The following is a 26268-nucleotide window of genomic DNA, read 5'->3' as shown; positions in this document are numbered from 1 at the left end:
TTAATTACAAAATTAAATACTTATTTATAGGGAAAACTTGCATTACTAGCCCTATTTTTAGTTTTTCCTCCAAAACATCTTTTTTTATTTTTGAGGAAACCTGCAAAAAAACACAAGGCAAAAAATTTTCACCACTTTCACTTGCGGGGGAAGTCTAAGCAAATCCCTACATGGATGGAAGGTAAGAAGCTAACATGAATAACTTGCTGTACAGCACAGCCCATGAGAAAGCCTTGATTGACATCACACTTCTCCTGGACTTAGCACAGCAAAAAATTAAAAAGGGAGTTTCCATGGCCTAACTTGCTTGTTGCTGAATCAGCAAGTCCATTTCAGTGGCTTCCACAGACTTTTAAATAAGCTTCCACACTGCAAAAGCTCGGAAATATTTTGTGTTGACCTTAGAGAACAAGTCCTTTTATTAGCTCAGCAGGAGCAGTCATTAAAGGGGCACCATCAAATTCAAATGTAGCCAGTTTTTTAAAATGAAGTAAAACTAGTTTCAGAGCATTATAGCTCCGCAGAGCCCCCTGGAAATTGTTGTGTTTTTTAAAATCACATTTACACATACACACACACATTTACACACTTTTTTTTTTGAAATATATTTTTCTGGACTGACAAGCTATGGGCCCAATCCTTAAAACATTCACACACATGAATAACTTTACTCTAATGAGTAGTCTAATCGATAAAGTTACTCCTGCGTTTGCAGGATTGAGCCCTAACTTAATACACAGAAGAAACCATGAAAGTGACTAATAAACAAAATCGAAAAACTATAAAGAAATATTTTCTTTCATTCCTTTGAGTTATTGTAACGTAAGTATTATCTATAATATTAGTATGTTAAAAATTAGACAAAAGTATCATTTTTAAGTGTGTGTTGTCCCTTTAGTGCACATTTCAAACACAAGTATTAACTTACTGGATTTTCAACCCAATAGATCATCTGTTCCGAGTCATCAAAGTCAACATCAACACCATTCTGGACTCCTGCTATTGGAACCATGGCATCATTGCTCTTCTCCGCAGGGTTAAGAGAAATCCCATAAATGATATTATCTCTTACAGCAATAAGGAAGGGATGTTCAACTGCGAAAAAAACATAATAGAAATCAGAATTATATTCCTATATATTTCAGTCAGTCAAGGAAATGGGATGCTATGGGATGGTGCTTGCTAACTGTGCCAGAATTTGTGAGCACACAGAGTAAACTTTTCAAAAATGAGTATTAGTTATAACCTTCAAATGACATTTAAGCCCTGAAATCAGTGACCTGGTTTTCAGAAGGGCTGAGAAACTTAGCAGCTACCACTGAAGTCAGTGAAACTAGTCATATGAGTAACGTTACTCAAGTGTAAGTGTTTGGAGGATATTATAATATAGGCCCAAATTCAGCAAAATACTTATATGGGATTTTCAATCTGCCAAAATGATTTAGGAGCACATGCCCCACTGCAATTCAATAAAACATGTGCTCCTAAATCATCTAGGCACTACTGAAAGACCCTTAAGCATATGCTTGATTTTAAGCATGTGCTTAAGTTCCACTGAAGTAATTAGATCAGTAGTTGAAAGATAAGTTTAAAGTGCTTTGCTGAATTAATATAAGACCATAACAAAGAACACTTGAAAAAATATTGCTCTAATAAACAAAGCCAGTTTTAGTCATTAATCATTCAGTTCTATTAACTGGACTAATAATAAAGGGTAAGATTGTCACTTGCCCTAATGCAGGTGCAGAGAGGAGTTAAAGGGCATGAGCCAACACCTAATCTCTGCCAGGATCAGCCTTTGGGAACATGGGAGAGAGCAGGTTCAGCAGACTGCAGCTCGAGGCCCTCGCCCATCACCATGAACAAATGAGCAGGGAATGAGTAGAGAGTGGTGAGGAGTAAGAGCAATGTATCAGCTCAAACAGCTGAGCCAGTAGTAGTGGAACAGTAAACTGCACCATGTAAAGGGCAGCAGTAACTTACATCACCTCCGAGAGCACATTGGAATCAGGGAAGAATTGTGACACTCTAAGGCAGCGGTTCTCAAACTGTGGGTCTGGACCCCCAGGTGGATCGCGTCCCCATTTTAATGGAGTTGCCGGAGCTGGCTTAGTCTTGCTGGGGCCCAGGCCTGAAGCCCGAGTCCCGCTGCCTGGGGCCAGGACCAAAGTCTGAGGGCTTCAGCCCTGGGCGGCGGGGCTCAGGTTACAGGCCCCCTGCTTGGGGCTGAAGCCCTTGGACTTCAGGTTTCCCTCGGGGTGGCAGGGCTTGGGCAGGCTCGGGCTTGGGCAGGCTCAGGCTTCCGTACCCCCTCCTCAGGTCGTGTGGTAGTGTTTGTTGTCAGAAGGAGGTTGCAGTGCAATGAAGTTTGAGAACCCCTGATCTAAGAGGTTGTTTATCCTGGGGAATGGGGGTTGCATTGGTTTAGAGGTGCTGTGCATTTACATCAGCGCTTTGTATTAGTGTGGCTATACTCGTACAAAAATACCACAGGGCAGACAAGGCCTCAGAGTCACAATTCCCTGCCACGGAGACTCCTCATTAAGCACAGCTACATGCTGCCCCTTACACAGATGTTAAGTGTCGACTTAGCCTAAAAGGAGGTCATGTGGGAAGTGCCTGAGATGCATGTTAATATTATACCTAATAACCTAGTTATAAGTTCATTACATACCCATGGAATATTAAAAACAAGGAATTTGGTTGGATTGGTTTTTTTTATTTCTCAACTATGAATATGTAGAGCCTGATTCTGTGCTCTGAAGTAACTTCACTGAAGCTCATGGAGTTACATGAGTGTAAAATCAGTGAAGCTGAATCAGGTCCATAAAATATATCCTTCATATACATTTACATTATTAAGATTTATTTTATATAAAATTAAATGTCTGATTCCATTTCAATTAAATGTTTGAGATACTAAATTTACTTTGTTAGCATAAGATTTTACATTTCAGTGTTACATCTACATTTTTTTTTAGCCTCACCAAGCAAAATGGTAACATCTCTAACATTCGTGTCACAAAAAGTTTTAAAAATAGAATTACTACAAAACCTAACCTTGAAATCAAAATTACCAAAGCCATTTTGTAAAGCAAGAAAATGTGCAATCTGGGAATTAACACTTTTCCACCAACATAAGGTTAGATATGCCAATTACCTATGCAGAGTTCCCCAATATTACTCTGCTGAAAAGACCACTATACAGCCAAAATGTGCGTTAAGTCAGTTTCATCTTTCTGCTGAAAGTTTGTGCTGGCAAGCTAAACTAAACAATGTCAGCAAGGATTACGATCATAATAAATCTCTGAAGAAGAATGGCAAATGCCTATTCTTTTGTAATCATTAACGATAATTAAAATCTTTCACCATGAAAAGAATTAGCAGTGTTGTATAATACCCTTTGCTGATAAGATCTGACCTGTAGTAAATCTAATGCATACATAAAAACTGCTGTTTTCTATATGCTGTTTTTTCAATGTATAGTAGAAGTTTTAACTAAACAGGATAAAGAAGCCTACACAGATTAAAATCACCTGAAGTTATATTCAGTTTCTTCACTCAAACAGAAATTTCTACAGATCCCTTTTTCTTGCACAATTCTATGTATTGCACAGCTATGGAATTTAGAAAAAGGTCACAATGGTACATAAATGGATTTAGGAAGTTTCACAGTATGCCCCTGGTTTATGGTCTAGGAAGAAAGGACAAGACTTTCCAACAATTCTGACCCATTGGCTAGTGGCATAAAAGATCCTGCAAACTCTTGCAAACATGCATAACATTTCTCATGTGCGTGTTCACTTCATCACAGGTGTAATCTATTTCTTTCATGGTACTCTCTCTAAGCCCAGCCCTACTCCCTCTTATTCTAGAGTATAGTGAATACTTCCATGAGGAACCCCCTTCTCTCCAGATTGAAAAACAAATGTGTGGTGCATATACACTTAAAACACTTTATTTAGTTTGTCGTTCTTATAGGGGAAATCGATATGGCTCTTTGAAGAATACAGTGCTTAAGAATTTATTCAGCAAAAAAAAAACCCACCACTGATTTTTCCTTGAAAACTCAGACAGTTAGAAGATGTCCGCTGAATTAGTCACCTTGCACATCACCAAGGGCCAGCTCCAGGCACCAGCTTATCACGTAGGTGCTTGGGGCGGCCACTCGGGAGAGGGGTGGCAGGTCCAGGTATTCGGTGGCAATTCGGCGGAGGGTCCGTCACTCCTGGTCGGAGCGAAGGACTTCCCGCTGAATTGCCGCAGATCGCGATTGCGGCTTTTTTCTTTTTTTTGCGTGCGCGCTGCTTCGGGCAGCAAGACCCCTGGAGCCAGGCCTGACATCACCATAGCTAAGTGAACAATTCACAGCAAATGCTTTCTTTGACTAATTTAGTCTCTTTTTTTGGTCACGAACTCCTTCCAAACAATTTATGATTTTCTTGAATTTTTAGAAAATTAATTTGCTGAATGACTTCTGCAAACAACCCTTGGTCTGCAGATTGGTCAAGGGCAAATCAATGTAATTATCTGATATTTGAAATTCGAGTTGGATAGGTTAGTTTTGATTAGTCCCAAGTCACATGTATTTGTGATACTAGTTTGTGCCTCTAGAGGTCCTGAACTTTGTACTCAGAATTTTTACCCAAGGAACAGTAGAGTGCATGTTGCAACAGTTCCTGTTGTTCTCCATAATTCATCTCTTTGCCAGCCTTGGCAATTAGGCATTATTAGTTACATACACTGCAACATGATGCTCCTTTGGTTCTCTGATTGGATTACTACAAGTCTTAGAATAAGGTGTCTAGTCTGAATAGTTAAAAAAAAGTTCAACGTTCTGCTAATATTCTCTAATATTTACTAAAAATTAACTCTTTTCACTAGTATTTCTGTCAGAAACACCCAATGTGCTGAATGCTTTTAAAAAATCTAGCTCCTTTATAGTTGCCTAAATGGGAGCTGAGTTCTTTCAAAAATCTGCCCCCAGAGACTGCGAGTGCTGAGCATTTGAAAATCTGGCCGAGAGCTCCTGCGAAAATTTGCCCCCACATCTTCAAGAAAAAGTACATTCCATGCAAACTGCCTAAAACGATGTAGGATATATTTTCCATAAATAGCAGTCCACCATTCTGTATGGTACATCCTGCCCTAGCAGAGGAATGGACAATGATCCAACGGGGTTTTTTTCTTTGCTAGTTTTATTTTTTTGCATCTCTATTATGGTCTTACCTCTCATGCAGTTCACATTATCAGGAGAAAGTGTCCATCCTGAAGGGCAGGCACAGGAATAAAACCGAGGCCCTGATGAAGAAAGCAAGCACAGGTGGCTACAGGAAGATGACGCACAAGAATTGATACCTGAGATTAAAAAGAAAGCACTGGTAAATCTAAGAAGTAACAGTACAATCGGTCGTGAAGTTCTGTATGCATACACTCCGAGTCAATGACTATTTAGATCCTAATCCTATAAAACTTAAAACTGTTGAACTGAGTCCACTACAGTACTTTATTTGTATTTCTTTAAATGCAGGAACAACGTTTTCTAGAAGCAGGAACGCACTAAGACACTAACACTGAATAACCTTCCCATGTTGTTTGTTAAAACAACAGTGCTGTTGACATACCAGCCATTTCATTTCATTTGTATAATGCAGAACATCAGAATCCAGATGCGAAGCCTGATGCCACTGCATGGCGAGGGGTGCTGGATTCCCAGTCCATGATCATATTAACCTTATCCATAATGGCAAATTTAGAGGATTTAAATTAATTCTCAAGGCTGGGGTTTTCAAAGCAGAACAAGAGAACTAGTTAAGTGCTCAAATCCCATTCAATTTTAGTGGTAGTTGATTGCCTAACTCCATGGATCTCTCTGAAAATCCCAGACTAAACTTGTAAAATGAAAATTACAGAGGGAACATGGTCTCTCTGATCACCACTGATCTACTTATTGCATTTCCAAGTTAGATCGCTTCATTTAATCCCACAAGCTTGCCACTAAAGAGTTCTCATGAAGAGTGATCTTCACGTAGTGAAATCATGTTTTGAGGCTACCCCTAACAATTAGCAGCAGGCTAATCTAGCTAATCTGAGAGGCCTACAAACTCAAGGATAAAATGTCATCATTTCTAATTTAAAACCTACCAAAAATTAAAAAGAGATTAACAAAACAGTAGTAAGGCAGCAGCATAAAACCAGAACTCAAGAATAATACAGTAGATTAATATAAGAACATAAGAATAATCATACTGGGTCAGACCAATGGTCTATCTAGCTCAGTATCCTGTCTTCCAACAGTGGCCAGTGCCAGATGCTTCAGGGGAATGAACAAAATAGGGCAATTATCAAGTGGTCCATACTCTATCACCCAGTCCCAGCTTCTGGCAGTCAGAGACTTAAAGACACCCAGAGCATGGGATTGCATCCCTGACCATCTTGGCACATTGCCATTGAAGGACATAATCTCCACAAACTTACTTAATTATTTTTTGAACACAGTTATACTTTGGGCCTTCATAACATCCCTCCAGCAATGAGTTCCACAGGTTGACTGTGCATTGTGTGAAGAAGTACTTCCTTATGTTTGTTCTAAACCTGCTGCTTATTCAGTTCATTTGGTGACCCCTGCTTCTTGTGTTACATGAAGGGATAAATAACACTTCCCTATTCACTTTCTCTGTACCAGTCTTGATTTTATTGACATCTACCATATCGTCCCTTAGTCATCTCTTTTCTAAGATGAACAGTCTGTCTTTTTACTCTCTCCTTGTATGGAGACTGTTCCATACCTCCAATAGTTTCTGCTTCCCTTCTCTGCACTTTTCCCAATTTTAATATATCTTTTTTTGAGATGGGATGACCAGAACTGCACATAGTATTAAAGGAGTGGCCACACCATGGAATAGCACCATCCTTTTCCCTTTCCTTTTCACTATGAATCAAAGCAAAAATGTTTAAGAAGCAAGCCAGCAAGACATCTTATCTAAAAATGTGACAAAACTGTGTGCAAGCAATTCACCCATCTATTCCAGCCAGAGATGTTTTACAATGTAAAACACATTCTAAGGTGTCAGTTATCTTAAACTAAGTAACTAACTAACTGAATAAATAACATAAAAATAAATAACAAAGAAACTCCAGATACCAGTTCCTTACTATACATTTTGCCGGTTTTGAGTTTGTATTGCCAAGATTACTTTTGTTTGATTTACAATCAGGATGGATAGACTGGATCAACCCCAACAGCCAGGGAATACCATTAACAATGTAATCTTATTTTAAGCCATGCCTTTTGTTGGCATGAATGATTCCAATAGTGTTTATGTATGTGCATATTGCAGATTTTGCTTTTGCAGTGTCAAAGTTGCTTTGTTTGACTTACCACCAGGTTGTTTAACAGGATGGACTGCAACAATCCCCAAAGGCTGGTGAATGTTATAAATCATAATTGTTTGGTTTCCTCCATGCCACTTGTTGGCCCGAATGACTCGATTAGTGTATCGGTCACTCCAGTACACATAATCTTCAAAGAGAGTCAGAGCATGTGGATGCCGTAATACCTAAAGGAAAGAATATTTACCAATTTAGTTCCATTGGTATTATTAGCCAGCACTTGCACTGAAATAACAGCAGAGCTAAGCACAATGGAAAACATAACAGCTGTCACCCCACACACATCCTTCAGTAGAAATACAAATGATTTACCCTCTCCTCTGTCACCTGAGGATAGGTGCTAACTGCTTTTCTGGAAAAAAAGAAGTTTTTAAATGAAAAAGCACTTGGCAAATAAACATTAGTCTGTCATTGTCAAATATAAGATGCCTAGCCTGGAAGATTAATAGAACTGTCAGATGTTGTAAGGGTTGTTGTAAGAACAGAGGGGCCTATTAAATAAAGGGGTGGGTGTAGATTTTCAAAGGCATGAGTGGAAAAGTCAATGGGAGTTGGCTGCCCTCTGTACCTTTGAAATTCCCTGTTGCTTACTGGCCTGTTGTAGAGGGTTGCTTATCCAAATCTGGGGAAAATTAGGTTTGGGTTAAAGAAGAGGGCTGAGGATTATAGTGGTCCAATTTAACAAGAACTGGTTTGTCCTGCCATAGAAGTGGAGCTAGAGCCTCAATTGTTGCAAATCTAAGTAGCTTCATTGATTTAAATTGAGTTATGCCTATTTATAGTAGCTGAGGATTTAACACATCCTTCATATTGCAGTTCAGAGAACTCATGTTTATGCAATCCACAATTATGGCAACCGTTACTAAGACTGTAATTAAAAAAAGAACACGGACCAGTTTGTTCCCCTACATACACACACTCACTCTGACACACATACCTTTCATCCACTTAATAAATTAAACAACACAAAACGAACAGTTAACTTCAGTTATGGCCACTCCAAATAAATCTTATATTATGTATTACATATGCATATTATATAGGAAAGATTTAGTTCATATTTTCTATTCCATACAAAGGGATAGATTCCTGTTTCAGTATGGAAAGATTTGTGAATGTAATTCTTATTAGCATTAAGTGGAATTCCATACATTAATCCTCACATATTTCTATGTTTCTAATAGCATTAGCTGACAAACCTGTTCAGCACTATATAAAGTACTGAATCCTGCTTGTGACTAAATAGGGGGTATAACGTGTGGATAAGCAGTACCGTGGGCAAAGCTGTGCTGCAAGCAACAATGTGTACCATGAGGAGATGGAGATGAGAGGTACTAATGATGACCTGAAGTATACTAGCAGATAATAGCTGCCACCACACTGGAACTCACGCCATGACGATAGATGGGGGAATGGTTTCCTCATTTGCTCCTCTCAATAGTGAGTGCTAGCAACAAAGAGCAGCAGCACAAGGCATATTATGGCAGTTTCATTGTTAGTCAGAATGTCCCTTATGTTGTTCAAACCTTTACATAACATATTCAGCTACATCCAGTGCGCTGGGTTTAGTAGCAAAGGAGGACAGGGCTATTAAACAGCCAGATGAGAGGAAGGATAGCTCAGTGTTTAGGTCACTAGCCTGGACTCAGGACCCCAATTTCAATTTCCTGCTCTGCTATATGACCTTTGGCAACTCACTTAATCTCTTAGTCCCCTCTGTAATGGGGGCCATAAAAGAACCTTAGAACCATGGGAAAAAAATTTTCATTACTATTGTCTTACCAAGTCACTTGCTACCACCTGTCGCCTGTGGTTTCCATTGTAATCACAAAAATCAATATAATCAAGATAGGCATCAGCAAAGTACAGCAATTTATTTGGATAGTCAATGGAAAGTCCATTGGGCCAGTAGATTTTATCACTAACAATAACTGTTCGCATTGTGCCATCCATGCTAGCTTTTTCAATTCGAGGATTTTGGCCCCAGTCTGTCCAGAACATCACATGAGCACTGTAAAAAGTAATGTGTGGTTACTGATCGAGAAAAATTATTTGCATATTGAGAAATCTCAGAGAAAGTCTTGTTAGACAAAAATAAAATGACACATGAAATATACTGTGTAATAAACACTATTGGAATCAATGTAGGATTAGTGGATTAGGATTCTTTTTCAAAATAAGTATAACCGTCACTTTTTTATAATAAAACATTTTTAAACGTTTTCTGCTATAGCTTTGATACACAATTGGTACTTCTAACAAAGTTATTTTATAATCATGTGATTATTTTTCAACTCTTAGATAAAATGGTTTACATTCCAACTCCTGAACTGCTTAATGCCAACTTAATAAAATAGACATTTTGTCTTTCAGGATGTGTCCCCTATACAACTACCATATTATTGTAACTGAGCAGCTCAGCATGACTGACAGCATAGTTCAGACTCAAGCTGTTAGAGAGCACAGTACACTGCCAACTCTCTGCTAATAAAACACTATATTGATGCAGGGGTTTATCGATTTACCTTCCACTCTTCAGTACAGTCAGCAGCAGTACATAAATAGTGAGGGGGGATTCATCTGCCATTAATATTCAGCACTGAGTTGTTTTGTCACATCTTCAGATGGGAAAGCACTTAATGAGTTACTGGCAGCTCTCTCAATTTAACATAGTGTAAATGTTTTCAGTGTGCAACAGAACCAGCTCTGTGCTATACAGACATGACACATTAGACTGTATGTAGCTATGTGATGCAACACTAAATAACCACAACATATTAACATTACAAAGCATAAGCTCTTATCTAAGAAATAAGTGTTATTGGAGAGACAAGGTGGATGAGGCAATATCTTTTATTGGACCAACTTCTGTTGGTGAGAGAGACCACAGAAGTTGATCCAATAAGAGGTATTATCTCACCCATCTTGTCTCTCCAATACCCTGGGACCAACACAGCTATAACAGGACTTAATACAAGTAAGTGTTACAATATCTGTTTCAAGTTAACAAGTAATTAAAGTGAAAGACAGTTAACGAATGGATGTATTATACTATGGCTTGAACAAGGTTAAGTGTTTCCTGTAACTGAGACTTGTGAACAAACTTAGTTTAGTAAACTTGAAATTTCCTATAATCCAAATGCTAATTCTTACTTACAATTACGATAAATTTGGTTACATGTTAAATATTGCACTTTGGTTACAAATTAAAATTATTTTACCATTGAAATCATTATAAAATACTATTTTTTTAAAATTAAAACAAAAAAAAATTCTTACTTAATTCTGGGATCTAACACTAGTCCCCTTGGGTTTGTTATATTTTCACTAATCAGCACAGTCCTGCGGCTCCCATCCATTCTAGAGACTTCAATTGTTTCCAGAACAAAGTCTGTCCAGTAAAGATTGCGACCTACCCAGTCTACTGCTATACTTTCAGTCACGGTGACACCACTGTCAAACACCTGTTAAAAACATTGAAGAGTTAGTTGGCACTAAATAATTTACAATTCACTATTGGTAACATTTCTTTGAAAGCTATGGAAGAGAGGAAACAAGTAACCTTTACCCTTTAGATTTCTTAAACAAAATAAGGGCCAGCCTATGAACCCCATGCTCCCACTGGTGAGCAATTACCTGAGTACTCCTATTGACATCTATGGGACTACTTGGGTGAGTAATGGCCCGTGAGTAATAAGAAAGAGTTTACATTCTGGCACTAAGAAAGGAGTTAGAATAATGTGCGTAGCATTAATACATCAAGGCCACATGTAAGACTATCTGTAAACTGTGTGTGTTTGTGTGTGTGTGTGTGTGTGATTCATCAAATTTTAAACTTACTTCCTGCAAATTGTGAGCTGCTTCACTTTAAGTTACCTTCCTTTTCATTATAATACATGGAGAGCTGCCTCTTCCTTCTTTAGAGAGACAAGGTGGGTGAAGTAATATCTTTTATTGGACCAACTTCCGTTGGTGAGACAAGCTTGTCAAGCTACACAGAGCTTTTCTTTAGGTCTAGGAAAGGTACTCAGAGTGTCACAGCTAAATAGAAGATTGAACAGATAGTTTAGCAAAAGTAATTAGCACATATTCTAAGGGACTACATCCCCTTGAATGATCCCTTATAACATGTGCTAACTACTTATGCTAAACTATCTGTTCAAGTCACTCCATGCATCTGAAGAAGTGGGTTTTTTACCCATGAAAGCTTATGCCCAAATAAATCTGTTAGTCTTTAAGGTGCCATCGGACTCCTCGTTGTTTTTGTGGATACAGACTAACACAGCTACCCCTTGATACTTTGCGTTCAAGCTTGTATTTATCTGTGACACTCTAAGGCCATGTCTACACTGCAGACCTATACTGGTATAACTTGTCACTCAGGGATGTGAAAAATCCACTCCCCAAGCAATGCAGTTATACCAGCCTAATTCCCTGTGTAGACAGCGCTATGTCGACAGGAAAAGCTCTCCTGTCGACGTAGGAGTGTCTTCACTTAGGGCACATCTTCACTTGCAACATAAAAGCGCTGCTGGGGCAACGCTTTAAAGTGGCTTGTGTAGTCGCGGCATAGCTTTAGGAAAACCATCTCCATGAGGGGAATAGTTAGAATAAAGAATAGAATATATGGAGATATACCTATCTCATAGAACTGGAAGGGACCCTGAAAGGTCCTTGAGTTCAGCCTCCTGCCTTCACTAGCAGGACCAAGTACTGATTTTGCCCCAGATCCCTAAGTGGCCCCCTCAAGGACTGAGCTCACAAACCCTGGGTTTAGCAGGCCAATGCTCAAACCTCTGAGCTATCCTTCTGCGGCATAGCTAGAAAAAAAAAGCCTTCCATGAGGGGAATAGCTACCAGCGCTGGTACACTGTCTACACTGGCACTTTACAGCGCTGAAACTTGCTGCGCTCAGGGGGGTGTTTTTTCACACTCCTGGGCGATAAAGTTGTAGCACTGTAAAGTGCCAGTGTAGACAAGCCCTTAAGCACTGAAGCTGTGCTGATGCAGAGTTTTAAGTGTAGACATGCCCTGGCTGTACCTTTCCCAGATCCTGAAGAAGAACTCTGCATAGCTCGAAAGCTTGTCTATCTCACCAACAGAAATTGGTTGAATAAAAGATATTACCTCATCCACTTGGTGTCTCTATAAACCTGGGACCAACATGGCTATGACAACACTGCACCTTCCATCTTTGTTAACGGAAGATATAGTATATTCTCTCTTCCTTTACATAATGAAAAGAAATAAAAGACTAGATTCCCCAACAGACTTACTATTTTTCGGTCTGTGCCATTTTGATAAGCACTCCAAATCTTATCTTGTGTGGTGTCAGACCAATAGATGCGATCAGTGACTGAATCAAAATCAATAGCTACTATATTCCTCCCATCTCGAACCAGAGAATAAATGCTGTGTGACTGAGAGGTGATGTTGTCTACAACAATTTGGTTACGGCTAGCCACTAGTAAGAGAAGATTCCCAGACTCTGCAAAAGAAGAGAAACGAATGCAAACAAATAAACTATGCAATAGCAACCCCATAAACAATTCAGAATGTTTTTCTAGGGGAGAAAAACAAACCACTAAGATTTTATAACTTGGACAAATTTGAGTGGTTTTGTTTCATGCCAAAGTATGGAAGTGCTACAGCTTCTTAATAAAACAAGCTTTGTATATTTTTTAATATGGGCAAAATAATGAACTTTTTCCTAATTTTGTTCTTGAAAGTGTCTAAACCGTTTTTGTTGAAACTTAAAAAAAAAAAATCTGCCTGAGGTAGACACCTTGTAAGGAATATTTCAGCCGGAACAGCTAAAAATTTGGCAAACGTTATAAGCAACTGAAAACAGGAGCTGTTGGACAACCTGCACTATAAACAATGTCACCTGCACCACCTATAATGTAGATATTGAATACACTATGTATATTTTGTCAATAGTGTGTGTTGAGGAGTACCATCCAATGCGCCCAGTTATTGGTTTCAGTCAAGCTATGTTTGGTACAAGAATGAAAGTGAAGAGTCAAAGGTAGCCTTAAAGCAGCCATTTTTCTAGGGTTATCCTAGGATGGGCTGGCCCCAGCATAAGTCAGGGCATCTTCAGGGCCATTCTGACTAACATACAGCTGTCCATGATGTCAAGGGCCCAGCAGGCAGTAATTGCCTAAGTGACATTGCCATGCTCCTTTTCTCTAACCACACAGTCTGCAAGGAGTATGGTGCAGAGCTGCTCCACCATCTGGGGATTCCCCCTATCACAGAGGAATAGTCTAGTGACAAGATCCACTGAGTTTGTGACTCCTTTGTACTTCTGGACTGCCATGAAGAAACTACAAGACAACGGAGAATGACAACCAGTGGGTGACATTCGCTGCTCTACAGAAGGCGAGCCCAAAGCAATATTTAAGTGTTATGTAAGGCTGGGACTTAAGTAGTTCATAGACCTTGCAATCTGCCCAGAGGCAAATTTTACTGAATAGGCGAAAACCTAAGAGGTGCTGAGCATCTACACACCCACTGAACACCTTTCTCCAAAACATACTTTCACAGTCCCAACGTTAGAATTCCAGAACAAGCCATTTCAAACACATTGGAAAGGATGATAATTACTAGCTAGCCTCACAGCTAACAGTTTTAATATCCAGGGTTATATGCCAGGAATTACTAAAAAATTACTATTTTTATAACCTCATAAAACAGGGGGTTTGTAGCATTGTCAAAATGTCTATGTACATGATGCTGTGGACTGTATCTAAAACCCCTACTCACTGTTTTGGATTTTATATCAGTATTCCTCACCTGCAGCTTTACAAGTCCTTCCATTGGCTTCTAAAATATATCCTTCATCACAGTAACACCTCGAAGACCCTCTTTCATTGTAACAACGCTGACTGCAAAAGCCTGGAGGGTCACATTCATTAATATCTTCACAGGTCTTGGAGTCATTAGCAAGATAGTATCCGACTGGACATGTACACTGAGCTCCAAATGGCCCTTGAATGCATTCATGAGTACAGCCAGCATTATTGTCAGAGCAACTCTCCTGATCTGAAACAAGGGTGAGGGAAAACAAGAAGATTTTCTTTTAAAGTTTCTATGCTTGCGTCAATCCTGTGCACTTGCACTATGAGCCACATTCTGCTTTCCAATATACTCATGCAACTGTCAATTACTGAGAATGTGGCCAGGATCTTTATTCATCACACTAAAGTACAGTATGTATAATTCATAAAAAGGGAAGTATATTAATAATATTTGTCACTATCATGTAAAAGAAATTCAAAACATGAGAGTCTTTGCTAAAGTTCTATAATGCTTAAAAGCAAAGTTAGCTGGAAGTATATAAATCATTTACAGTGCAAATCGGAAACTAAAATATTATTAATATACAGTAATTTAATATGTTTCATAATCATACCTGGCTGAGGTTCATCTGAGAGCGTGCATTGATTAAAGAGAGGAAGGAAGCAAGGAAAGAAAGAAAGAAGTTACACTTAAGTGAAAATCAACAGTCACAATCAACATAACACAAATTCTGCTCCCTCATGGGTTTTAGATTAAAATCAGAAAAAAAACAAGTTAGAAATATCTAAGAAAATATTGAAGATTGAATCCAATTTAATTTTAAATGGCAACATATTTGATCAAGTTCCTTTTTTAAAATGTTGAACATAAGCAAATAGTGTCTAATATTTTACTCCTTGATAAAACAAAACTCTCTACTGAAGTCAGTGGAAGTCCACTGAATAAAGACTGCTCCCAATCACGTGGAGTGAATTCCCTGGAATTGTCTTTCTACTGCAAGGTGCAGTTCACCTGTCTGAGATTCACACTTAACCAAACTTCATATTGAATACCACCACATTTCTGAGTTCACAATGAATCTTGCATTTTCTGCTAGAAATGTTTCTATGCCGAATATACAACAAAGCAGCAGTGATGATGCTCATTGTATTGCATAACTTTTTGAAACAGCACAAAAGTTTCTAGACTATTGTTCATGCTAAACAGCAACTTACTGCAGAGTGGGGATTCATCAGCTCCATTAGGACAATCTGCGATGTTATCACATACTTTGCTCAGATTCACACAAATGCTGTGACCTGGACATTGCCACTGCCAGCTGGGGCACCGGAAAGGCTGAGTGGGACAATCTCTCTCGTCACTCATATCCCTGCAGTCATTGTCACCATCACAGATCCATGCTCGATAGATGCAGTTTCCATTATCACAGCGGAAAAGAGATGGAGGACAGGTCCTGGCAGGACATCTTTGATGTTCATCTGAGCCATCTGTACAGTCAGGATGGCCATCACATTCCCAGTTAGCAGGAATGCAATTGCCATCAGACTGACACTGGAACTCATTCTGGTGGCACATCCCTGGTGGTCTTGTAGCTAGGAGAGTGATATCTGGTATTAAGGAAAGTATTTACATGCTCAAATGGAGATGCATATACAATGGGTCTAATTCAACTCTGGTATAAGTGGGTACAATTCTTGAGAAGTCAATAGAATTGTATCCACTTGCCACAGGCACAAGTCTGGCTACAGACAGGAAGTTTTAGACTCTCCTAAATACTTTCGCTACTTTTTTAATGCAAAAACCAGTGGCTTCATTCACTTTTCACACCGTGTTGAGTATGTACACATTAATATGCACATGCACGCGCATACTCACACCAGTTGCTACAAGTCTTTGAAACAGCAGTTATCTGCTTGCTATACCTCAAAATCTGGATTAATTTAAATTGACAAAATTACTCAAAGGAACTAGCTCAAATTATAAAGTGTTTAAGCTTCAGTTATGGTCTAGCTCTTGTGGGATAGAAGATTTCAAAAAAGTATCATAATTCTAAATATTTTACAATTTTATTTCTAAATCTTAAAAAAATAATGCTGGGAGCAAGTCTGCCAAAACCTCCATTCAAGGTTTGGATCCATGAAGAATGAAGACGCTAGTCTATGCCAGAAAATTTGCTCTTGGCTGGAATCTATTGTATGCAGAGTTCCTGCTTGGGAGAAATATTTTTAGACTAAGTATTTTTAAAGTAGTTTTGAGGTTATAATAGTGGGTGAGATACAGTTTTTATAAACTTTAATAACCAGAGCCTTTATTTTAATATCTATGCATCATAGTGTACTTACGACAACCAGTCTCATCTGAGTGATCATTGCAGTCAAAAACACCATCACACTGGTAATAAGTATTGATGCATTGGTCTCCACTTGCACATTTAAACTCTGAGGCACTACAGTTGTATACTACAAATGAATAAATACAGTATTGCATTAGCTATTACCTTAAAAAGGGCTAGATTGTCCCTATCTTGTCCGTAGCTACAAAAGATAGGCAGATGCAAGAAATCCAGGCTTTATTGCAGTCTCTTGCTCCCTGGAGCACAGAAACTATAAAGCCTTGGCACCCCCTGGGAAACCAGATTCCCCCCAGTGGCAGAGAGAAAGCAGGTTGCTGGCACTCTGCACCAACTCACACATCACTGGACATACTACTCATACACATTGGGGAATTTTAGGAGAATTTTGCATCTCTGAGCAGCTTTATGCCAAACCCACTAAAAGCCTGTGCTTACATGGCATGAGAGAGTCCAAAGAAACCAGCACGTGCAACAAACAAATTCATAAATAAGCATGTTTACGAGGGAAATTGTACTTACTGCACTCATGCTCATCTGCTCCATCTACACAATCCTTGTCCCCATCACAAACATAAAATGGGTCAATACAGCGATGGTCAGGACACTGAAATTGACCGGGTTCACATGTCCCTGTAAAATCTATTAAGAGAAAAATAAAGGTGTTTGCATTCTTTCCTTTTACCTTGAACCAGCAAAATGGTCAGAACATGAAGACGTCTGACTCAACTCTCTTAGCTATCCATGCTATCTAACAGCTAACAGCAAGATAAATTAAAAAACATTCTACCATAGACACTAGTACATGGTAATGATTTATTTAGCTACAGGTTGGAACTTGTTCAAAATAAGACCATAGAATCATAGAAACGTAGGGTGGGAAGGGACCTCAAGAGGTCATCAAGTCCAGCCCCCCCAAACTGAGACAGGACTACATATATCTAGACCACCCCTGACAGGTGTTTGTCTGACCTATTCTTAAAACCTCCAGTGAAGGGGATTCACAGCCCCCTAAGTAATCTATTCAGTGCTTAACTATCCTTAAAGTTTTTCCTAATATCTAACCTAAATCTGCCTTGCTGCAGATTAAGATGTTTACTTTTCACCCTACCCTTGGTAGACATGAACAATTGATCACCATCCTCTTTATAACCAAGAATCCAACCTGTGAGAAGGAGACTTGCAGAAGGGTAACCAGGGAGCTTAACACTCTTACTCCATTGCAAAAATTCTGTGAGCTGTTGCTGGGTGAAAACATTCACCTTATATTATCTGATGGGTTCTTCCCATCAATAGACTAGTCGATGGCATCACTCATATATGTAAGTGTTTACAACACTGCGCCTTAGTTTCTTTGATTTTGTAAACTGCAATGCAATGGGGTTTTGCAGATACCACAATTCAGAGCAATATAGTTGTCATAATCACATCATTTTTAATAGTGACTGTTTTGTATTTCCATACGGTCTTAATATTTGAACGTATGTTGGCTTTTCCAAGTCTCATAAGATGGAATAGTATTATTCCAAGTTCCATATTGGTTCTTTCTTTCCTTCTGAACATATGTATCCCTCTCATATACATATGTACATATATTTATGCAGTCATATGTAATCTATACACACTGTACTGCAAACCAGATAATTCTGATACTTACTGCAATTTTTTTCGTCTGACCCATCACCACAATCATTATCTGTATCACATAGCCAGATCCTGGGAATACACCTGCTATTGTCACAGGTGAACAAGGTTACAGGGCATGAAGTGGGACCCTGCGTAGGACAATGTTGTTCATCACTGCCATCAAGACAGTCTTTATGTTTGTCACAACGCCAGCGACCTGGAATGCACTGCCCATTGCCACAGGTAAAGGCTGATGAAGCACAAGAATTATCTAAACAAGAAACAAAACATGAAAACATTTGTACAGCAATAGCTCCAAACCTTGCCTTCCTTGAAAACACATTCAAGGACTATAAATGTAACAATGCAATTTCTAAAACTTGTATCAAAACCATTATTTATGGCAAGAAACCATCAGTAATTTTAAGAAATACATGCTTAGAACAATTTTTTAAATTGTAATGATTAACGATAAGGTAAAAGGTAAAGGTTTTAAAAAATATTTCAAAACAATGAAAAAAAGAAGAAAGGTCACTTGCTCCTTCATTCTCACTAAAATGACTGTTTTTCTACAGTAACAGTACAGATCCAGCTTCTACTCTCCGTTACATACATGCAGCTCCCAGTAAAGTCAATGAGACTCTTGCTTATAAATCACCTTGAAGATGCCAAGCACCAAATAAATAGGTGGTATTCATCCAATATCTTGTCTGCATTATATTATCAACAGTAATTCTCCTACTACTCTCACATTTTATTTTTGATCAACACATTTAAACACTTTGTATGTTTGAGCCAATTTACAGAAAAGCCAGGAACTGAACAGTAGAGGCTGAAAGTGCACTCTTCATTCACTTTACTGTGGAATGGGAGAAAAAAGACAGAACTCAGGGAGATAAAATAAAAACCTTTTCCAAACCTTTACCCAGAACTCAAACGCTAACACAATTTTGTTCAAACATCCACATACCTCTGCATTTACTAACTTCATCTGGCAGCAGAAATATCAAAATACCACTAGCAGCTACTCTTGTAGTATCCTGCAACCTTACTAATCCCTTAAAGTTTACTAATGGAAATCTCCTAGAAAAAGCCACTCTTGTGACACTGCAAGCCCCATTTTCAGTCAAAAGATGTATTGTCTAAGCTTCAGGGGCCCAAATATATATCCCTTATTCATGTAACTCCAATGGGACTAGTCACATGGATTAGGAAGACTTCTAAGATTTGTCCTCAAATAAACACAAAAAATCAATGCAGACTGAGCCACCAAAAGTGTCTGCAGTGCAAGTATCACTAACTGTAAATTACAAGGACTACTTACTTAGCGATCCACAGTTTTGTTCATCACTGTTATCATGACAATCATCAACACCATCACACTGGTAGTACCTAGGCACACATCTTCCATTGCCACAGGAAAATGAATAGGAACCACACTGCAAAGTCGGTGGCTCATTTGATGGATCTTCAATACATGTCAGCTGATTAGGACCCAGCTTCATACCATATGGACAGCCACAAACCCTCTGAAAATTAGGTACTGGGAAGCAGAAGTGGCTGCAGTCTCCATTGGGATTTGTTCCTCTATTACAATAGTTAGATCCTAAAAAGAAAATGCCCTGAGAGATTAATACATTTTCAATTTGTAATAGTCTGGAAACTGTTAAAATACATTGTTTATCATAAAACATAACATAAACTGTGGCAGATTAATGATGTAAAACTAAATGATCTGGGTAAAGTTTTTAAAAAAATATTTAAGGCCTAATTCTCTCACGCTAGTGAAAAGTCAACAGGGTTAGAGTGTATAAATGAGATTGGAAGCAGGCCCATAGTACAGTAAGTGTTTAATAACACATTTCTCCTAGTAGGAAACAAATCTAACAACATGCTACTTATTTTGGCTCCAATTCTGGCAAGTGTCTGGAAACAGATACACAAGTATGCTGCAAACTGGAATATCTTCCTGAGTAAGGACAATGGGATTTGACACAATATCTGGATAGCACCTTGAAAATGTAAAGCATTATGTAAGTGGAAAGTCTCAACACTAGATTTTGTTGCATTTTTTGACAAATTGGTGGATTTTTCAGTGCCAGTGTACTGCATGTAAAACTTCATTCAAATAACCTCATGCACAGAATTTCAGCTGAGTGAAAAGACTAAAACAAAATTTTAACCATGTACAAGGAGGTAATTTAAAGAATGGTACAGCACAACTTAGAAGATGTTTAGTCCAGTCTTCAAGTTTTTGTATCAGACAAATAGTGCAGTTTAATCAATATACCCTTTATTTATGAAAGTGGAAATATTGAGTTGTAATAAATAATAAATTGGGCAAAATGTAATGAAATTAGAATTTCATCTTTATGAGGTTATTAAACAACTAACAGATACATTCACACAAAACCACACCCAGTCACAGAACACGGAACTACATAATCAGTGACAGCCCAATGGGGTAACCTTTAAAGGTGAGAGGGCAAATACTTTGACTCTTTTGTGAGTACAACGAGCTAGCTTACCTATTTGAGAATGAGCATCATAAGATTTTACATGCATAATATTACTAATCCCCCTCCTAATAATAGTCATTTCTCCTCCATCTGATTTCCTCACTCGAACTATTCCTCCAAGTCTCCAGTCAGTAAAATATGCATAACCTGTATTGAAAGACAGTTAACACTTAGTAACAGTTATAGTGCGATATGATACAAAAGGTCAAATGACGCTGGATAAAATCTCAATGCTGGTCATGTAAATCTAATGAATTCTCATGCCTAAGTCTTTCAGGAAAAACAAAAAATGGCAGCAAGTACAAAATGATTGCATAATACATTGTGAAAGATATTCCACAAACTGATTTGCTACTAAATCTGCAGAAATACCTGCTCCAAAAACAGATCCAACTTGCCCTCCCAGACGTTGTCTAAGCTTAAATTCAGATCTGATTCTGTATCAGGATATAATGACTTAGTCCCATCTTAACTTCTAATACAACTTTAAAAACTGTTTGCCGATAAACTTTTCCAGCATCTGAAGATATTTTGCAAAATAACTTTTTAATATAATGTCACAGAAAGGGGGCAGGTTCTGATACTCTTACTAACATGTGAGCCATTGTAGATAAATATCAGGACATATCCTACATGCAACTGAGTCGATCCGCAAGTACAAAGCACCTCTTGAGAGGTCAGCGGTGGCTGAAGGCACACTGAACCTCTCAGAGACTATGATCTAGTGTCTAGTGATCACACAATCACACTCTCCTAGAAGCTGTAGCTAGTAGTGTAACATACCCAAGATATTGCACTGAAAAGGTTAACTTAGTTACAAGAACAATCATTTAAGTTATCAAATGATTTCAGTACAAATGTGTGAAAAGCAGCCTTCAAAAGTAAACAAGCAGCACTGAGTATATTTCATTACACGAACTTTCAACACTGTCTTTTTGTAGAAAATCTCCATCGCAAAAGATTGCATAATACTTGATTGTGTACAGTCTCAGCTCATTTCATGGTAAAAATTATGGATTTTAATACAGCTAATATTTTTCAATGCCAGACTCACCTCCAAAGATAGTCAAGCCAAATGGATGAGACATCTGATTAATGCGTTCAAGAGTCCTTCTGTCTAACCCATCAAAGGTACTGTGCTCAATTTTATCAAAAAAGGCATCCACCCAATACAGCCTTAAAGCACTAAAAACAATAAAAAGGTTTTATCTCAAAGAATTACATATTTACAAACAGAAATAAGTTTCCCAATAAGTGAACAGTCCCAGACTAGATTTTTCACGAAGTTATTTCAGAATTTTTGTCTGAGAAAATCTCAAATTTCACATTTTCACATTTTGAAAAAAATACAGCTCCCGGAGAAAATAAAAGCGCTGCAACGCGCAGTATGAAATATAGTGTTCCATACTTTTGCTTCTTGCAAACAATAAAAGATAGTTACAAAGGTGTCTTTTACAATGCCCCGTTTAAAGAAAGAAATACATATTTGCTCAAAAGGCCTCCGTGGCTTCTCATCAGTCTTTTTCTTACCCCCAGTCAATGGCTAGGCCATTGGGCCAGCCAAGTGTTGTGTTCACAATTGGCAAGGCATGGGATCCATCACACCAGGCTCTCATGATTTTAGCAGGGCGGAACCAATCTGTCCAGAATATATAACTGGGAAAAAAAAGAAGAAAATGCCTGGGAAATATTCATAACCATGAAGAAATAGCTGTTTTTGTCCACTGAAAATACTTTGGTTAACACAACGAATGCACAATTCAAAAAAACATGCACTCTCTTTTTTGTGTCACGCCATCACAATCATTTTAAAAAATCAGATTTTCTCTTGGTTGGAAGAAATGGCTCCATCCAGCAACAATATATTTCATAATACTCATCCAGGTATTCTGCTAAAACAAGTGGGGAAAAGGACCCAGATTCACTAAAATTAAGCAGAGAAAAGGACCCAGATTCATTACATCTGACCCAGGGAGGTGTAAATTGCACATCCCAGAGCCAGCAGAGTCCCTTGCATACACTAAGAGAGGGGAGGAGGTATTTGCACTACTCTAAACAGTTTCCACAAGCCCTTCCTCTTTCCATAGTATGATGCACATGAATACAGTTGAAACTGGAGATAGTAGATGCAAGCTCATGAGGAGCCAATGCAATCTTGATGCAGTTAGGCTACATTATAGCATATGTGAACAGAACACTAATGGACACTTAACCATGCTATGCACATGGAAAGGGAAACCGCTGTTCTCATTTGGGGAACCAAATGCTTCTGCTTACATTTTTGTGGTAACAGATCAGTGACTACAGCACTGGGAAATAATATTTTACAAAACAAACTCAGAGTACCAACATGAACTGGGAGGTGCAGAATAAGATTCCATGCATATGACTTGAAGGTGAAACATCAAATCAAGTAAACAACTCAGATGACTACATATCATAATAAAACAGATGAGAGCAACAGCTCTGAAGCATGTTGCTGATTCAATTATTTTTTGTTATATATTCACGTCACTCCTAAATCTCCACCCCTTGAAGAAGGAAAGAGATACTCCAAAATATCATTTCTTGCAGAAGATAAGTGAGTCAATTCAAAATTGTGGGTGGTAGACAATTAAAGCTGAGTATGAACACCACAACAGACTTTATACATATTTGCACAGATAAGTTACTAATTGATTGTGTTGGCAGATGACAAGACTCTCTTAGAAGTGGCTAATTTGGGGATTCCCAAAATCATTACAAAACAAGTGATGAAGTTCGAACAATAAGGAACTAATGAATCATAAATACAAAACACATGTTGCAGAGAAAAGGCACATTTCAACAGAGAGCAGAATTAGGGCAAAAGTCACACGTAAAAGATCACGCAGATAAACCTCATAGAGCAATAGAGCACATACAGCAGAAAGAGAGAGGTTAGTTAGACAGCAGAAAGAGCAAAGCTGTTCACTCCACTCAGTGCGAAAGCAGTACAAACAACAGGAGTCAATGGCTGCAGCAGAAACTGGAGTCTGTAAGATCACACGGAACTCCTCTCATCTTAAAGTAATTGTGAAGGACCAAGTGGCTGTGCTGAAGAAGATGAAGATGAGATGAAGGTTATGACAACACCTGAGTAAGATAATACAGAACAGCAGGAGGAAGAAAGGAGCAAGGAGAGAGAGAGAGTTTACTAAACCAAAAAGACAATATATAAAAGAGAGGGAAGCATCCTCTTAAATACTTTTAAAAGAATGTGTGTGTTGAGTAAGGGTAGTTTCCAAGATTTATAAACCTAACAAATGCAGAGTATTTCTTTAGATGGAGAGGGGTGCAGTCAGTGATTTAACTAGACCTCCCCCCAGGGGGGGTGTACACCCCCCCGAATTTCCCCAACACCCCCCCTAGTTTTGTGAGCTGGTTACATACCAATTTAGTGACTGTTTGGAAATCTGAATTTAAACTGAAACATTAATACACACTTTAAAAGCTTATACAGTGTATGATAAAATATGTGTATCTGAAAAAGTATACTAGATTTGAAAAGTTTGAACACAGACTAGCTTCCTTGCTTCCTTATACAGCTGTTGTTTTTTTTTATGTCAGTTCATTTCACTGATGTTGGCCAACCTAATAATATCAAATGATAATTTGTAAAGCAAGTCTAAATGCAGCTCTCCTGAACAGCTAGGATGAGCTGGGCGCGGGGCCAGATATAATTTACATTCATACCTAATCTAGCTAGGTATCCGAGCAAACAGAGCAGTGTGTCCAAGTGATAGATTTGAGCTGGGTATGGAGTTACAAACATTCCATGGTGGGGCGGGCGGCGGATGGAAATAGTCTGTTCTTATGTGAGTAAAGGGCGTGAACTGACTTAGCCTGTGATTGATTGAAAGGCATCAAGAGACTGAGAGTGGGGATCTGTTCCTCTCCCTGTTTAAAGACAGAGCTGATTAGGCCCAATGCGCTTGCGCTACACTCACTACTTTCATCAGCGATGCAACTTCGCCTCAGGGTGTGAAAAACACCCCCACTGAGCGCATGCAAGATACAAGCGCTGTAAAGCCGTTCAGTGTACAATCCAGACGAAAATAAGCGTCGGACAGGTGGCTCCCGGCTGCAGCTCACCGTAAACGTCAGTAAGAAGAGTGATTTCACATGCAGCACTGGAGGAGAGCTCTCTCCCAGCGCTGCCACTCCGACACAACTCAACCTTCAAACACTGCCGTGAAGCACTTTGAATTCGAAGTGATAGCCATACCCATAAGTCTTTTTGTTCATGGTTAATGACACTGCAGCTGAAATAATGACATCAGTCTAGAGGCTATCTGTTATGTGGGACAGCATATTCTGTGGAGAGACAGCCGACTGCACTAGGATGAGTTCCCCCAATGAGAGCATCAGCATGAAATGACTGAGAACTTGTGACCTCAAGGCACAATCGGCAGAGGTACAGGGCAGTGGCAGCAAGGTGGATGCAGAGGCCATTGGGCAACAGAGTGGTGGAAAGTGACAGTGGCAACGAACAGACTCAGCCAGAGCAAACAGTGAGCACTGGAGGACAAGCAAGGTCTTCTTGTCCCCACTGGAAAAGTGGTACTCCGTGAAAGCACTCTGACTCTGAGTCTACTCTCCACCTGACCAAGAAAACACCAGTGAGTGGGTGCAAGGGGAGGAAAAGTTAAATAACATTTGTTTGTGGGAACGTATAGTTATTAGTCACTTTGCTCTCAGAATGCCTAAGATTTGTGACTAGGAATGGGAAACTGTTATAAATATTTCATAGTAGGCCTTAAATTTTTAAAATGTTTTGCCAGTTTTATCTCACCATTGTTCTACTTGAGAGGTATCTATGTTGCGGGAGTTTCTGTATAACATTAAATTGCTAAAGTTGCCCCAGATGGACCTACTTCTCCAGGAATTTATCTAAGTTCCTTTTATATCCTGTTATGTAGTTTGTGTTTTCACCCCCCCTTGGTAAGGGTTTCCCGGTTGCATGACTTATATATTGTGTGAAGTACTTCCTTTTGTTTTTTAAACCTGCTGCCTATTAATTTCACTGGGTGGCTGCTTCAGTTTCTTAGTGTTAACTGTGAAGGATGTAAATAAGATTTCCTTATTCCACTTTCTTCGCACCAGTTAAGATTTTGTAGATCTCTATCATATCCCCATTAGTCCTCTCTTTTTGGCTAGGCTGAAAAATTCCCAATCTTTTTCATCTGGACCATCCTGATTTCATTACCCCTGATTATTATAGTTAGCCCATCTCTGTACCTTTTCCATTCAATATTACATATTTAAGGATGGGTAGCGTGGACCAGATCTGCACTCCAGTATTCAAGGTCGTGTGCATGTACCATCGATATATAGAGGCAATATGATATTTTCTGTCTTATTACTCTATTCCCTTTCTTAACTAGCCATTCCCAAACTTTGTTTGCTTTTTTGTGACTGCTGCCCCTGCACATTGAGTGGATGTTTTCAGAAAACTATCCACAATGACTTCCAAAATCTCTTTCATGAGTGTTAACAGGTAATTTAGACTCCATTCATTTTGTATGTTAGTTGAGATTTGCTTATCCAAGTGCATTA

General features: G+C 38.8%; 1 protein-coding gene across 1 annotated transcript in view; it reads right to left on the bottom strand.

The window, feature by feature from the left end:
- LRP2 (LDL receptor related protein 2) overlaps positions 1–26268 on the bottom strand; it is a 207185-nt gene that overhangs the window by 97482 nt on the left and 83435 nt on the right. Inside the window, exons 18-32 of the mRNA XM_075070134.1 lie at positions 22222–22347; positions 21746–21876; positions 20701–20838; positions 19497–19778; positions 18204–18443; positions 17069–17188; positions 16539–16655; positions 15411–15788; positions 14191–14439; positions 12669–12880; positions 10672–10856; positions 9175–9403; positions 7382–7559; positions 5230–5358; positions 929–1095 (exon numbers count right to left, since the gene is read on the bottom strand). Of these exons, the coding sequence (XP_074926235.1) occupies positions 929–1095; positions 5230–5358; positions 7382–7559; positions 9175–9403; positions 10672–10856; positions 12669–12880; positions 14191–14439; positions 15411–15788; positions 16539–16655; positions 17069–17188; positions 18204–18443; positions 19497–19778; positions 20701–20838; positions 21746–21876; positions 22222–22347 (2881 nt within the window). The remainder of the gene's footprint in view (positions 1–928; positions 1096–5229; positions 5359–7381; positions 7560–9174; positions 9404–10671; positions 10857–12668; positions 12881–14190; positions 14440–15410; positions 15789–16538; positions 16656–17068; positions 17189–18203; positions 18444–19496; positions 19779–20700; positions 20839–21745; positions 21877–22221; positions 22348–26268) is intronic.

The sequence above is a fragment of the Chelonoidis abingdonii genome, chromosome 10 (assembly GCF_003597395.2).
Source record: "Chelonoidis abingdonii isolate Lonesome George chromosome 10, CheloAbing_2.0, whole genome shotgun sequence".
NCBI classification, from domain to species: domain Eukaryota; kingdom Metazoa; phylum Chordata; order Testudines; family Testudinidae; genus Chelonoidis; species Chelonoidis abingdonii.
The sequence above is the reverse complement of the archived record's forward strand: the minus strand, read 5'-3'. Positions and strand labels throughout refer to the sequence as shown.